Source organism: Chiloscyllium plagiosum, unplaced genomic scaffold (genome assembly GCF_037043375.1).
Source record: "Chiloscyllium plagiosum isolate Xiang-an unplaced genomic scaffold, Cpla_swu_hap1 HiC_scaffold_17, whole genome shotgun sequence".
Lineage (NCBI taxonomy): Eukaryota > Metazoa > Chordata > Chondrichthyes > Orectolobiformes > Hemiscylliidae > Chiloscyllium > Chiloscyllium plagiosum.
This window is the reverse complement of record NW_028270155.1, coordinates 65012058-65028867: the sequence shown is the minus strand read 5'-3', so window position 1 is coordinate 65028867 and position 16810 is coordinate 65012058. Positions and strand designations below refer to the sequence as shown.

The 16810-nt window shown below is 40.7% G+C and overlaps 1 protein-coding gene across 1 annotated transcript in view; it reads right to left on the bottom strand.

Moving 5' to 3' along the window:
• Window positions 1-2557: 2557 nt before the first annotated feature.
• LOC122558526 (tumor necrosis factor receptor type 1-associated DEATH domain protein) overlaps window positions 2558-16810 on the bottom strand; it is a 36837-nt gene continuing 22584 nt past the window's right edge. The window contains exons 2-5 of the mRNA XM_043707216.2: window positions 16049-16193; window positions 12392-12660; window positions 10676-10916; window positions 2558-6611 (exon numbers count right to left, since the gene is read on the bottom strand). Of these exons, the coding sequence (XP_043563151.1) occupies window positions 6316-6611; window positions 10676-10916; window positions 12392-12660; window positions 16049-16184 (942 nt within the window). The 5' untranslated portion in view covers window positions 16185-16193 and the 3' untranslated portion in view covers window positions 2558-6315. The remainder of the gene's footprint in view (window positions 6612-10675; window positions 10917-12391; window positions 12661-16048; window positions 16194-16810) is intronic.

Sequence of the window (16810 nt, the reverse complement as noted above, 5' to 3'; positions counted from 1 at the left end):
GTGAGAAACAGGCAAATCCAGTTTTGGATAATTCTGAGGAAAGGTTTCAATATGAACAATTTTCTGATACCCAGCTTGTGAAAGAGGAGTACTAATGGAAAAGAGATTAATCCTCAGTCAGGTGAGGCATGCAGTTCCTTTCAATCACGCTCTCAACATACATTCTCAGGTCAGATAATGAATAAGAACACAGCAAAGAACAGCTTCTTCTTCAGGACACCAACAATTTACCCCAAGTCCAAATGCAGAAGAAATTGTCGTATTTTCAATTCTTGTACCAGCCAGCTAGGGGGGTTGGTGAGGGAACATCATTTCAAAGAAAGGTACCTTTCTTCATTCTGCACCTTTCACCTTTATAATGGGAAGTTATTTTGCTAGAATAGCAGAGACAAAGTAGAAATTTAGTAATGGTATTTAACATTAGGAACTGGTTTGAAAGGGAAAGCTGGAAAAAACTATCCCTTTGGTTGGTCAGTCAGCAACAAAGTTTCATCACAGCAAAGAAAGAGGTACGCATGCGAAGCTTTGTTATAGATGGTCATGAAGACTAAGAATATTGCATAGTTAAAGGAAGAGTAGATGAATATTTGTTGCATGGTCAGCTAATGTCAAGTGGCTGGTTTACAGTAACCACATTTTCTCAGTGGCTATCAGTGCCAACAAGCTGGGAGTCATAAAGGGTCTTTGCTATTATTCAGTAGCTGTAGTATATCAATGATTTCAGTCAGCATGACCAAACCATGGCATTCCATTGCTTCCTTCAATGCACAGTCAATGATAGAATTGCAACTGGATATGTTGGGTCTTGTTGGGCTTTTTAGTCCTTCAGGGACAATACTAATATTAAAGTTGGCGGGCGGCCTATTGCAGTGATTCAGGTGGATGTTGCTAATCCTATGGCACCAATTATAAAACTTCTGGAAATCACCCTGGTATTTGAACAGCAGATGCAGTCAACATTCTCTTCTCAACTAACATTACAAAAATAATGGGTTGGACATTCATCGCATTGTGAAACCTTGATGTAGATAAAATTGTTGCAGCACCTTGAAATAATTAACTGCAATTGAAGCATTTTGGCAAGTTCACAAGCATGGTGATACATATTAAATATTTCTCCTATCATTCTTATTGGAATAACATAACCATGGTTGTGCTATCTGTCAAGATACGTTGCCTGAAGGAGAGACAAATTTACCAAGTTGGGCTGTCATGTTTAAGTCACAAGGTTCTCATGTACTGATTGTGAGCATCGCTGATCAAGGAGAGATGGAGGCCCTGGATCCTTCAAAGCTTCCTTTTCCCAACAAGTCGGATCGTAGTTCTTTTTTTAAATAAAAGCATAGTCTGTCAGAGAGAACAGGGTGGCCAACTGTCTCATCTTTCAAAGGATTGCCCCTTTTTGTCCTGCATCCCTAAAGGTCTGCCTTCTATCCTGTATTTCTAAGAGAACTTGTAGTAGACTAATCCTGGGAGTCTCCCTCTGCCTTTGCTTCCCCTGCTTTTTGCTGGTGAGAATGCAGACCAGGAAGAGTAATGGTCACCGGAACCCCCAGCCAAAGTAATCTTTATGTTATTACATAAAGCTTGTCTTCCTGTAAGAGAAGTACAGATAAAAAATAAATTTATTCATTATCCCTTTCATTTCCTCACTCTCTACTTCAAGGTTGTGTTCTCTTAATGGCAATGCAGCAAATTGTAAAGACTTTCTTACAAGCTAATGTGTTCACTCCATGCATATGTGGTATACATGTTTCCTAATTTACTCTCTCAGCCTTAATTTACCTTTCTTATATTGTGTCTTGGCTTTCATTTTAATTATCTGCTCTACAAATAATTCAGGTTTCACACTTAATTTAAACTCACTATTCATCATGGACGCCGCATGTGAACATACTCCTCATTTGCCTTCTGTGGCCTCTCAAGTCCACCATTAAATATTTCCCAGATTAAATCCGCTTAATTTGCCAAAGGTTCCTTTCATGTCTTCAAAGTCTGGTTCCTTTTTATCTCATTCAATACTTGCTTAAATCATTATCTTTGTTCTTAATTTACTGATCTTCACAATAGTATAATATGATTTTTTGGCTTCGCCCAAAATAAGCAGACAGGCCCTCAATTTAAGGTCTTCTCTGAAAGATGGGGCCTCCAACTATTCCCTCAGTACTACACTGGAGTGTCGACCTTGGCTTTTGTGCTCAAATTGTGGACAGGGACTTGAAACTTGAACCTTTCGACTCTGTGGGCAGAGTGCAACTGATTCACCACTGATACAAATGGGAATAAAGTGAATGGAAGAATAGACAGAGATCCTGGAGTTTATTGCTGGAGGAAGAGACCACCATGGATGGCCACACACATCTGGAGATCCTTGACACTATTTTTAAGTCAAATAATACTGAAAGTTGGTGTCAAGGTTAGGTTAGACAGAGTTACAGGCAGTGATCTGATCAAGGGGTCTGGATAGTGTGAAACTTTGAACATAGGTCCTCTCCGGTAGACGACAATGTTTTAACAGTGAAATGCCAAAATGAAACTGCTCCAATATACCATCTGATAAATCAAAATTTGTTTAATTCTGTATAAAAGAATATTTGCATTTGCACAGTTGATTCAGCACTAAGCGATATGTAACAGCAGACACATTGACAACTCAAAAACAACAAGAGCAGGAAGCAGCAAAAATGAAGATGTATATGCCATGCACGTGGGTTTGTGTGTTTGAGACATCTCCTGAATACTGTATGGGGTCCTTCAGTCAAGAACACATGGAATGATTCACCTACTTTCCAGTTGTTATTTTACCATGAGACAAACCAACTGACAACATACATACCAAAACTAGCATTAACTTGGCTTTGGAGATGAAGCCTCAATGAATACTTTAAATACTGACAATACAAGGAAGAAATAGACAATTATAAATCAGCACAGTCTGAATAGGAACAAATGATAATAAAAAACATACAGTTCAAACATGAGGAAGCTCATACAATTAACACAAAAGGATAAAGACAAAGATTTGAAATTTCCAATTAAATCATCAAATGTCTTAGAAGTATGTCTTTAAACAATTGGACACGAGACAAAGAGGTAATGGCCTTGTGTATTATCACTGGATTATTACGCCAAAGACCCAGATAGTGTTCTGGAGACCAGAGTTTGAATACCGTCACAACAGATGGTAGACTTTGAATTTAATAATAAAACAAATCTGAAATTAAGAGTCTAATGATGAACATTTATCATTAATGATGAACATAATGATGAACATAATTGTTGATTATTGGAAAAAAACATCTGGTTCACTAATGCCCTTTAGGGAAGGAAACTGCCATCCTTACCTGGTCTGGCCTACATGTGACCCCAGACCCACTATGTGGTTGACACCTAATGCCCTCATTCCATGAATGAACTGATAAAAGAAAGGCCACTGACCTTTCCCCTTTGGGATTTGGATTGAGGCTCAACCCAGAGCAATGGTCTACTTTCTTTGTTATGTTATTTTGGGTTCATTGAAAAATAAGTTTGGGCAGCAACAGTCAATGTTGAAGACTTGCACGTAGTTGAAAAACTGAGCGAGAAATGCCATGAGATGCCTGGAGCTAGAATGTGTCACTTTGTTGTTGTACAGAGTCCTAATTTATTTGGGGTCAAGACAGTGTTGAAGCAGGGACAGCTTTAGTTTTCATCGATGTATAATGAATGTTTGATACAGATTCTGGATGTCATTGAAGAGGTCAGAACACAAACAGCTTTCATCTTAGAGCGAAAGATAAACTGGAGCGCAGTCATGACTGTCTTTTCTAATACATCTCAAAGGCACAGGCATCCAACTGATATAACATAATATGTCCAAAGGAAGAAATGATGTGCATTTCCATAGCACCGTTGACAACCTCAGGATGTTGCAAAGTACTAAACAGCCAATAAAGTTTTATTTTTAAAAGTATGGCCATTGCTACAACACAGGAAATGTGGCAGTCAGATTGAGCACAGTAGGCTCCCACAAACGACAATGAGAATAGGACTAAACAAACTGGTTTAGCAATCTTGGCTGAGGGATACGTATTGAACAGGACAGCAGAAAAATTTCCATTTTCTACCACAAATAATGCTAGAGGAACCTTAGAGACCTTGCTTAACATCTTAAGGATGGCACGTGGCTCAGTGATTAGCACTGCTGACTCACAGTGCCAGGAACCCTGGTTTGAATCCAGCCTGGTGCAGCTATCTGTATGGAGTTTGCACATTCTCTCCAAGTCTGCGTGAGTTTCCTACGGGTGCTCTGGTCTCCTCCAACAGTCGGGGACTTGGTTTGTGTGGGATTCTCTTTGGAGGGTCGATGTAAACTTGGTGGGCCAAACGGCCTCCTTCTGCACTGTAGGGGTTCTATGATTCTATAATCTCAATTGAAAGAAGGCAACTTACATAGTGCAGCTCTTCCTCGGTATTACATTAAAGGGTCAGCCTGCATTATGTCTCTCCCTGGAGCGGGACAGAAACCAACAATGTCCTGACTCACCAAAAAATCTGCTGCCCCAAGCCTCAGATGGTTTCTGACTAGAAGCAAAGGGCAGGAAGAAGTTACTTCCCAAGAGAGAAGGTCAAATGAAGTCAATTTTATGTACCTACTGGGTTTTAGTTATCATGCAAAGTAAGAGTAGACTGTCATGGTGCCCTCTAGACTGGAGATTCTTACACACATGAAGGAATAGAAACAGATCAGGATTACACACTAAGGTTTAGTCTCCTGTGTCAATCTGCTGGCAAATGTTTTACCAGTCATTTAAAAAAAAAAGCCTCTGGGGCTGCCTTACAGTAACACAATAAACAAGATGTAACTACCACTGGAATCATTACCACTAATTACAGAATGACCATTACCATGCTTCATTGAATATCGAAAGAAGAGAGGCTAAAGTTCTTCAAGAACTGTTTGTTGGGTGAGCTTTATTGTCGAACAGGTCTGTCTATCCAGACCCATAAGCATTGAAAATTGAGAGTTCAAGTGTTTCCTGCTCTTTTTCGATGATCAGAGTCAAAGTCACTGATTTATGGTGACAAAATATGTCAATTTCCTAGAGAAGTTTAATTGTCTTTTAGGCATTTATTTCCACCTATAATCCATCTTATTACATCAGTGAATGGTCACAGGCTGCACCCATAATTTCTTTTTTTTGAAGAAATAAACCTGCCGATCGCCAAATTCAGATTCCTGGCCTCTTATTTGGATGGATCCAGTGGCTGCTATTGTACAAGTCTCGGGGGGGATGCTGCATTTGCTTTTTAAGGCATACATTTGAGACTGCAAGCTGCCCCTTCTAATCTACATCCAAGGGAGAGTCCAGCCTGCTTAAGGACAAAGGTGCTGCTAGAACACAGACTTTAGATGTTTTGAAAGCGGGCTCGAATTAGTAGGGGAGAGACAGAAAGATGTCTTCATCCTAACGTCCCTAATGTTATTTTAGAGAAGATTAAACATTTGCATCCAAAGTGAGGTCATGGGACACTTCGATCACCCCACATCAACAACTACCACCCCCAGGAGAGCTATTGTAGAGGAAAAGCTGCAGAACAATTACAATTACACCGAACAATGCGATCAACCCCCAATTGCAGCAGATCATTCCCTTGGCCTGGCAGGGAGAGGCTGACACAGAGAGGGCACGAGAGGTGAGTTGATCGGATGCTGACTCTGGGATAAAACTGTGCTGCAAGCAGAGGTTCACCAGGAATTGGAAGGAATTGCTCAAACCCATTCAACATTGTCAGAAGAGATTTTCACATGATGAGCTCGTGTTGGCACGTAAAAAGAGGACCATTACAATTTAAGACAAATTCAGAACAAACAAAAAACAAGTTTGGTTCCTGTCACGATAAAATAAAATCATGCCAAAGTTTACATTGGAGATCTCAAATTTAACGTTAAGTGTTAAAAAGATTCAAAATAAGCATTTCTGAAAATATTTGATTACTTAAAGAAATACTTGTGCTATCTCATAATTAATAGAGATTTTGGCTTGCAAATCAATATGGAAAATACTACATAGCATGTATTAAAAATATGCATATGCATAGATGAGAACTAGATTCAGAGATTATTTAAAAAAATAAGTGCTTTTGAATTCTGAAGGAACTGGACTGCCTCTAACATAAGATTCACCTCAGTCAGATTAAAAAATACATTTGCTCAGGCAAAATGATTAATTTTAATACAAGTAATAAAACTCTTTACCTTCCCACAATTTCCCTTCAGTTTTACACCTCACCATAAAATATTCCAACTTTCCTTAGGATTCAGTCACTTCCTTCTTAACTACTCGAGGAGTCCAGCAACTGCTCAGCAACTCCCACCAGTTCAGTTTCCTCCAAAACCTTGACCAGCCTACTCATTGTCGCTTTCCTTCCTTCGCACTGCATAAACTTGAGCAGCAGTTGATATGCTTGTTCATACAATCCTTCCCGTTCGTACTCAAAAGCTATATTGTCAATGGCAGGATCCCGAAGACCTCGGCAGTTTTTCTTTAACAAGCGGCCAACCTCCTTCCACTTCCTACCCACAGTTTTGGCAAAGGTGAAATGATCTTGCGAAGTTAAAACACGGTCATCTGGCGTGAAAAAAAAATAACAAGACATTGATTCGTTTTTCTGAAGCTGGGTGATTCAAATTCAATCGTTTTTAAATTATTATATATAAGATGGGTTGCTCCCAATGAGAAACTTGATGGCGCCAGAGAGGGAGAATGTGCCAATCACCTGGACAACCCAATGCATAGTGCAGCAAAACACGACATCAGTAGATTTCATCATAGAGTCATACAGCATGGAAGCAGACCCTTCGGTCCAACCAGTCCATGCTGAACATAATCCCAAATTAAATTATTTCCACCTGTCTGCTCCTGGCCCATATCCCTCCTAATCTTTCCTACTCATGTATCCATCCAAATGTCTTATCAACTTTGTAACTGCACCCGCATCCACCACTTCCTCAGGAAGTTCATTCCACACACAAACCACCCTCCATGTAAAAGATTTGCCTCTGATGTCCTTTTAAAATCTCTCTCCTCTCACCTTAAAAACATGCCCCCTAGTCTTGAAGTTCCCCATCTTCGGGAAAAGACAACTAGCATCAACTCTAATTACATCTCTCATTATTTTATAAACTTGTATGAGGTCACCTCTCATGCCCCAGTCTATCCAGTCTTTTTCTTGAGAAAAGAAATGCTAATGTGAACCTCAACACTCTGGATCAAAAAGGGAAACTAACAACGTGGATGTTGGCAAGCTCATCTTTGGTCCCAAGAATGAACAAGGTGGGTACTTTTTCTCTTGAAAAGAGAAAATGGAGAGGTTTTCTAATAGTAATCTCTTAGCTATTGAAATGTGTTGCCAGAGCTGACATGGAGAATAATTCCACTTATGGGGAAGAGTGATAAAGCTAGAGGCCCCCCCCCCCAACCAAACAAAGGAACAAAAAGTGAGAGGAACAATAGTTTTTTAAAAACTCCCTGTGTCCAATATTCAAGACAGGTAACATAGAGTCATAGTCATAGAGATGTACAGCATGGAAACAGACCCTTCGGTCCAACCTGTCCATGCCGACCAGATATCCCAACCCAATCTAGTCCCACCTGCCAGCATCCAGCCCATATCCCTCCAAACCCTTCCTATTCATATACCCAGCCAAATTCCTCTTAAATGTTGCAATTGTACCAGCCTCCACCACTTCCTCTGGCAGCTCATTCCATACACGTACTACCCTCTGCGTGAAAAGGTTGCCCCTTAGGTCTCTTTTAAATTTCCCCCTCTCACCCTAAACCTATGCCCTCTAGTTCTGGACTCCCCGACCCCAGGGAAAAGACTTTGCCTATTTATCCTATCCATGCCCCTCATAATTTAGCAAACCTCTATAAGGTCACCCCTCAGCCTCCGACGCTCCAGGGAAAACAGCCCCAGCCTGTTCAGCCTCTCCCTATAGCTTAAATCCTCCAACCCTGGCAACATCCTTGTAAATCTTGTCTGAACCCTTTCAAGTTTCACAACATCTTTCCGATAGGAAGGAGACCAGAATTGCATGCAATATTCCAACAGTGGCCGAACCAATGTCCTGTACAGCCGCAACAAGATGTCCCAACTCCTGTACTCAATACTCTGACCAATAAAGGAAAGCATACCAAATGCCTTCTTCACTATCCTATCGACCTGCGACTCCACTTTCAAGGAGCTATGAACCTGCACTCCAAGGTTTCTTTGTTTAGCAACACTCCCTAGGACCTTAGCATTAAGTGTATAAATCCTGCTAAGATTTGCTTTCCCAAAATGCAACACCTCGCATTTATCTGAATTAAACTGCATCTGCCACTTCTCAGCCCATTGGCTCATCTGGTCCAGATCCTGTTGTAACCTGAGGTAACCCTCTTCGCTGTCCACTACACCTCCAATTTTGGTGTCATCTGCAAACTTACTAACTGTACCGCTTATGTTCGCATCCGAATCATTTATGTAAATGACAAAAAGTAGAGGACCCAGCACCGATCCTTGTGGCACTCCACTGGTCACAGGCCTCCAGTCTGAAAATCAACCCTCCACCACCACCCTCTGTCTTCTACCTTTGAGCCAGGCATACAGATCACATCTACTGCTTTGCCCTCATCAATGGTCTTTGTTACTTCTTCAAAAAACTCAATCAAGTTTGTGAGAGCACAGAAATAAAAGGAAATTCAGCTGAACGGAAAAAATCATCAATTGGTTATTGCAACAATATAAAAGAATCCAAAATATAACATGATACATTTTTTAGTCTGATGACAGACGATGTAACCTTCTTGACAACACTTAGTTTCACAATTCTGAGGACTATAAAGAAATGGAATGATAAAAGTGTTAAAAGTCTTCTGGCCCTCAGCCTGAGGCACCACTAAATTATTTAGATAAAGTCTAAATTGTACAATACGACAAATAAAGTTACCTTTGCTCGAAAACATACAAAACGTTTTGCTGAAACATATCTTCAGACACTCTTAAAAATAATACAACAGCGTTTTCCACAATAACACCTATTTAATATGTGCTAGTGTTAGCTCTGACATCTGGGCAGATACTGCAACCAACACTATAATGCTACCACTTCTGCTCAGACAGTTTCTATAGCTTTCAGTCTGGTGAAAGGTAAGTCAGGGAACTCAGATATCCACCTCATCTGGTTTCCGATACATCTTTAGTGTAGAACTTCAAGTCGCATTCCATGTCTCACTGCTACTGTTTAATCATTTATTGGAAATAAAACTAGGATTAATTTTAACTGTCGTGCTTTGGTCAGATTACATTTTATTTGCCAACTAATAAAGTGGTAAGATAACTGTGTCAGACTTGCTGAGTTACAATGAGAAAGGTAGTCTCTGGAGTATACTATCACAAAATGATATCTGTAAAGCCACAGATTTTGGTTATATGAGAAGCAGACTGCTTATAGAATCTGACTGAATTACAGCAGATGCACCGTACATTTAACTCAAATACTGTGCTAAGACAGGCCAAAGACAGAGCAATAAATTAATTCCCCACTTCTACTCCTATTGCAAGCTCAAAATAGTATTCACAACAGCCTTGAAACTAGTTCACATCCTGTGCCTGTTGCCTTCACCATGCTACAGAGAGACTGACCAAAAAGGAGAAAAATAACTTGCATGGATTTGCTCATTTGTTTTCTTCTTTATTCCATTCAGAGGATCAGGGTGTTGCCTGGAAAGTAAGCATTCATTGCCCCAATTTCTAATGTTCTCATTGGAGGGGGAATAGAGAGCTGCTGTGCATTAGTCAGAGGGAAATGGGTCTGAGTGGGTTACTCTTTGGAGGGTAGGTGTGGACTTGTTAGGCCGAAGGGCTTGTTTCCACACTGTAGGGAATCTAATCTAATCTAATCTAATCCACAGTGCAGTTATGGTTTTGAAGATGAAGTAGTAACAGCAACGGATTGTCACCAGCTTGAAGGAGAGTTTGGAGATGGTGCTTTGTCCATGCATCTGCTACCCTCACCCTTTGAGACTGCAGAGGTGGCAGGTTTGAAAGATTTGCCAAAGAACCCTTGTTGAATTGCTACAGGGTATCTAATAGAGGCTTTAGAGGCTGTAGCCATGTTGTGCCAACATTGAAAGGAGTGAATGTTTAAGATGATACATGGAGTGCTAATGAAGCATTTTCTACATTCTGGATGTTTGCTGAAAATTTGATAACATCCATTAAAGAATACCTAACCTAACTTTGTTAGTTTAGTGAGTTTAGCAACCATGAAAGAAAATACTTCTGAACACGGTTACAGTCATGCCTCCAAAAATCAAAGCATATTTAAAATATACAGCCCAACATCAAAGCTAAGGAGCAGCTCTTTCTCTCATTCACTACACTACACATGAAAATACTGATGCCTGGATTTCAGATGTGGGTCAGGACCCCAATCACCAAGGATGCTCTCCAAAGCTCAGTCAAGAGTAGCTAATTTAGACTAACATATGCATACATGGAAATAAAACCAAGATTGAAGGTCAGGGCACTAGAAAGAAAATAGCATGATCATTGACACGTGCCAATCCAACCAAGTCAGAATGATAGCTGTGGCTCTTCAGTCTTTTGCAGGTCATTTCCAGTAACTGCACACCTGGAGCTCAGCACTCACCAAATAAAACACCTTGAAATTCAAAACGGTCAGTCGAGTACAAAGGGCTTCCATTGGCTTGGATTGAAGATGGCGAGATTGAAGGTGGTGAGATTGGTGAAAGGGTTGAGGCTGCTGTTGGGGTTTTTAAATTAACACTGCAGTGTGTCTCGGAGCTCTGGCAGCTTGAACTATATTCGAGGACCAGTCGTCTAATGTCTTCTTCCAATCTGGAAACTTCATCGTCACGGAGGTGGTTAGGCTGAAATATAAAATTTATATAAAAATTAGAACGAACACTACAGCGGTCCAAGATATTTAAAGTTGGTGTGACTATGCGCTCGAGGGACAGAAAGCAGATTCAAAATTATTAAGCAATGAGAATAATCACTCCCGAAGCACTTTAAATGTGACAGTTTGCATTCAGCAAGGTGTCACATATAGCAGGGGGATAATGACCAGATCTCCTGTTTTATTAATGTTGATTGATGAATAAATAGTGAAGAGAGATACCTTGCAATTTTCAAGAGTACCAATGGTTCAGTTACATCCTGCTAGAAGTCTCTTCTGAGAGATGGCATCTCTGAAAATGTAGAATTCATTTCACTGGAGTGTCAGCCCAGGTTTTCTGCATGTGTCTCCAGTATGGGATTTTCTGACTTTGAGGTAATACTGTTTACACTTGGCCCCAGCTGATGGATGCATCAGCCTTTTCATCCAGATAAATTTATGGTAAGTAGGTAAATTGCACGTAAAATCAAGGCAATCAGGGCAAACCTTTACAAATCTAGGGCTATGTCTCAGCTCAGATATTGTGCAGAATTCTGAGCACCACAACATAGCAGCATGCCAAGGCCTTGACGGGGGTAAAAAGAAAACTGATCAGGACCTTATGGGGGATGCCAGGCTTCAATCACGTAATACAAAAATTCAAGGAACTGGGACTGCTGTCCTTAGAGAAGACATAATAAAAACATTCAAAAGTTATGACTGGTTTTGAAGGATCAAAGAGGTGAGAGTGCTTTCTCTGGTAAATGGGGTTGATCACCAGAGATCACTGATTTAAAATACTTAGAAAATAAACCAAAGGGAAGTGAGGATAAATGCTCTCATGTAGTGTTTTTTTCAGAGACAGACAAGAATGTTAGAACTTTCAAAAGGCAACTAGAAATGTCCTCAAAGAGAACTCATTTGCAGAGTCACCAGGAATGTGGGCCAAAATGGGACAGCTCATTAAAAATAAGTTGTCTCCTTGTGGTGATACACTGGGGAGATTCCCTGCCCGAGTAAGAAGGTCCAAGTTCAAGCCCCCCTCCAGAAATTGATGGCCAAGGAAACTGCAGAGTGAGTATTACTTGCAAATCATTCCAATGCATGCCAACTCCAGGCAGCAAGAGAGTGATATTTGATCAGCCATGTGATGGAAAGGAAATTGGGATCTCTCCAATCACTGTCCACTGTTCAGACTACATCCTGCACGTAAAGGCACATATTAGACCAAGGTGATAATGGTCTCAGTTGTCTGGATGGCTGGTGTGGATTGGATTGGTGCCAACAGTACGGGGTTTCATTTCTGTTCCAGTTGGAGTGGATTCAGGCCTTGACCCTGATGGAGGATGTAACAGTGTGGATCGCACCTGCATTCGGGCAGAGAACTTAAAATGATGATTTAAAAGAGCTGATACAAGACTGATACACCAAAGGGCCCCTTTCTGTGTGGTAGGATTCTACACCCACCTCGTTCGCTTTGATATGCCTCAGACAGTCTTCTGGATTTTCCAGGATGTCGTCCAATGTCACTGTGCCAGCCTTAAGCTCTGTACTACAAGTGAAGTTGGGTATTGATTGGTTTCTGAAATGGTACACTAAAGCCTGCTGGAGTTTGTCATTTCTGTAATTGTGAAGAAAATTCTTGCATTTCCTTTCTTCTGTAAATTTCAGCTCGAGTCCAAAGCCACTGCCGTAAATTTTCAGGATTTCGACACCTCCGGAACTGCCAGCAGCATCTGCAAAAGATTTACATGATATTATTAACCATGCAGACACCCACAATGTAGGGTGAATGCATATATAATTTGCTTCATTCAATTGTAAATAAAGGAGTTTTTATTCATTGAGCTGATAGTAACACATAAAAGTTATAAAATGAAAACAAAGTTTGGCCCAACCATTTCACATTATTCAAAGACTAAGTGGTTTCAATCTCATTTATTCAGCCTGGACCCACGTTCCTGCAATAACTTTTCGAGTCTAAACTTGAATATTTACATTTCTACCACAAAACAGTAAAATTGCAAGTGAATGCCACAGTCTCATAACTCTGTGTGAAGTTTCCTCTTGTTTTCTGTTCTAAACCTCATATTTAACAACAAGCACATGTTGTATTTATGGAGCACCTTTAATCTAGTAAAAGATCCAAGTGACTTCATTAGCGCATTGTCTAACAAAATACAGCCTGCAAGACACAAAGATATTGGAAAGATGAGGCACTCAGAATCCCTACAGTGTGGAAGCAGATCACTCAGTCCATTGAGTCCACTCTGAAGAGCATCCCACCCAGACCACTCCCCTACCCTATCCTTGTAACCCTGCATTTCCTGCTAATCCACTGAGCCTCTACATTCCTGGACATTGTGGGCAATTTATCATAGCCAATCCACTTAACCTGCACATCTTTGAACTGTGGGAGGAAATCGGAGCACCTGGAGGAGAATCGAACAGTGGAATCGAACCCATGTCCCTGGCGCTGTGAGGCAGCAGCACTGAGTCACCGTGCTGCCCTTCAAACAGGTAGTTTTTAAATGGAATCTCTTAGGGGAAAAGAGATAGAGAGATGGAGAAGCAGAGGGAGGGAATTTTAAAGTTTCGGGCCTTGGAATCTGAAGGCGCGGTCGCCAAGAAAGGGAGTAAATAATGTCGGGGATGCTCAAAAGACCACAATTTGATGCATACAGATATCCCAGAAGGTTATGGAGTTAGAAGATGAGGTATAAAGAGGCAAGAGCCATGAGAGGTTTGAAAACAAGAAAGAGGTTGAACAAAGTTTAAAAAAAAGGCACTATTTAATCAGGATGTAGGTCAACGAGTAGAGAAGTCATTGGTGAACAAGATTTGGGTGTAAGTTCAGATATGGGCAGGAGGATAGAAATGACAGGCTGGTCAAGACATTTTGGCATAGTCAAATCTAGAGGTCACAAAGGTGTATCTCTACCCCTCTCCAATTATTTACATCTACCCAGTCATATTCTTCACAGCTTGACACACGTCAATTAAGTTGCCCAGTAACGTATGGACCACTGATTAAAGAAATTGCAATTTACCAAGTCTTTCTTCATAGCTGAAGAATAAAGATCTTTCCTTCTCCTCGGATCTTTTCCCACAAGTTCATCATGACCTTTTGGTTTTTTACATTTAACACTTCATGATTAAATTTAGAGTTTGACAGGATTATTTCACTTCCACTAACAATTCAAGGTGCTGTCTCTAATGGCCCATCATTTCTTTTCAGAAAAAAAAATTACTGTCACAAAGTAATTATCACCTCATACTTACTGATATTAAATTCCATCTGCCATTTTTTTAAAGACAATTCTTCTACCTTCCAACCCCTTGTTTCTTCCTTTGATTGTCTAAAGAATTAATTATAACTCCTATTTTTGTTGCAAGTCAAAATTTTGACAGCACTACTTCCCACTGAGGCCTCAGCTTATTAATCTGCACAGGGAGCTCTGGGACCAAGCTGTATGATACTCTGAAATGAAAAATGCCCTTAACTCTTCATTTTTTGTCTTCCTTCTGCCCATTTCTTTTTCAAAAATTGGCATCCTCACAAAGCGATGATCTTGAAGCTTGGGGTAAGGTTGGAGGGAGAGTCACAAGGTTGAATCTTAGTTTAAGAAATCTTAATCACCTAGATGGGCTCAGAACCAGGTCTTTATATGTCAAGAGACGTGTAAACTCTGAGGTGATCTGATTTAAGGTACAAGATAATAGTATTTGGGTTCGAAGGTTAGGAGGGATGGTGGGTTTGGGGGGTGGAAATGGGGAGGGTGTCACAATCTCAATTGATAAAAAAGACACACTGGGTTACACATCATGACATGGATATTTTCCCAGTAAATGGCAAACACTGGAATGGGCCGCCCACTCGTATGGCAATGCCACTTCATCCAAATCCTTCGATGGAAAGCTGGACTTGTTCTTCCTGGGACATCGATCACCGTTCTTGAGAGGAACGTAATGAATGACGTTAACGAGGGCCAGATTCATTTCCTCAGTGAGCTCCAAATGTCTACAGATGTTAGGGAGAAAATTCTCACACATAATTTACTTGACTTTCCACTTCTCTCAGGAGATTCCATGTCTTGCAAGTAAAAAGGGAGATGTCAACAGGGATGCACAAACCACCAATGTTAATTTTCCTGTTCGCACTCCTGGGTACATGTCCTGCAGCTCACATTTGGCAATGTGCTACCTACATATTCAGGTGAATTAGTGCCCCTTAAATGTTGCTTTTTAATGTTTCTCAAATGGGCAAAAATGTTTTATATCATGGAATGAAAGTCTGTGGACACAACCTCATCAATCGTTAGCAAGTATTCACTTCAGATAATTCAACAAACATAGGAATTGTGGACATGATGAGAATATCAGAGAATAGTGGAGAATATCAGTGGGGAAACAAGCCATTCAGCCCAACAAGTCTACACCAACTCTCCAACGGATATCCCACCCAGATTCACCCTCCTTCCTTGTCCCTGTATTTCCCATGGCCAATCCGCCTACCCTGCACATCTTTGGACTGTGGGAAGAAACCTGAGCAGACAGGGGGAGAAAGTGCAAGCTCCACACAGAGAGTTGCTAGAGGCTGAAATTAAACTGCATCCCTGGTACTGTGAGGCAGCAGTGCTAACCACTGAGCCACCGTGCTGCCCCAAGCAGAGTAATGGAGAAAAAAAAGCCAAACCAATCACAACCTTCCCTCCCCTTCATACAACACTGCTTGTCGTACACATCAGCATAGGCATTTTTGGAGTGTTGTATTGGAAATGGGGTAGATAGTTTGTGGGATCCAATACTCTAACAACATAAGCTTTAACAAATTTAGATATCCGAGCTGAAACAAAGATTTGTGAGATGTTGAAAATCTACTATATGACATATTTTGATGGTCTAATTTTCTCAATAAAGCTCCTCAGAAAGAGGAGTCATATCTGGACTGATTGATGGATTATTTTTAGTTCATTGAATGAATCTCTTAGTCCTTTTCTTAGCAACATTTACAATACTCAGTACGCTCCAGTGAAATGCAGTTTGCAGTCCAGCTTATTGCTAATAACTGGCACGGGAACGAAGGTCAGCAAAGTAAGGGGCAACCTGTAGGTTGAAACTTACCTGCAAGTGTCAGTTTCAGGGCTTTATAAATTTTCAGGCGTAGCTGGGGTTCTTTGTACATGGCTGATAGATCCATTTCATCTGAGTGAATGAAGAGAAACACACTGCCCACCCAGGCTGGAGCTACAGAATCCATCCTCAGCCACTGCAAAACAGACAAAATAGAGAGGTCACTGAAACCAGCGTGGCTACCTCTTACATATATGCACACACTGACCATCAGGGGAATACAGTGCGGATCAAAACACATGCATCGGTCACTAAAAGTATTTCACATACAGAGAAATATGAATCCTTCCCCAACTCAGCTCCAAGCGTTGACAAAAAAAATGCTCAAGAGTTGACAACTGATCTGAGTCTTAGATCAAATGACATAAATGAAATAAAGGGACTGGCATACTGATTAAACTCTGTCACAAGTATACATGGCCATATGCTCATTTAGCTTCTATATATAGCTTATAGGTTGAACGTGGTTAGAGACAAAAAAAACCTGCAGATGCTGGAATCCAAGGTAGACAAGCAGGAGGCTGGAAGAACACAGTAAGCCAGGCAGCATCAGGAGATTGAATGTAGCTGATGTCGAGAGGATATTTTCCTCCCAATTTGCCACTTCTTTATTTTTACGTTTTAAATATACTGATGCTCACGTACACAATATCAGAAATGAATCCACTTTGACATTTTGAAAAACAGGCTTCTTGTACATTGGACCGGATGATTTCCTTCTCCTGTGCTGTCGCATGCTTACTATTTTAATGT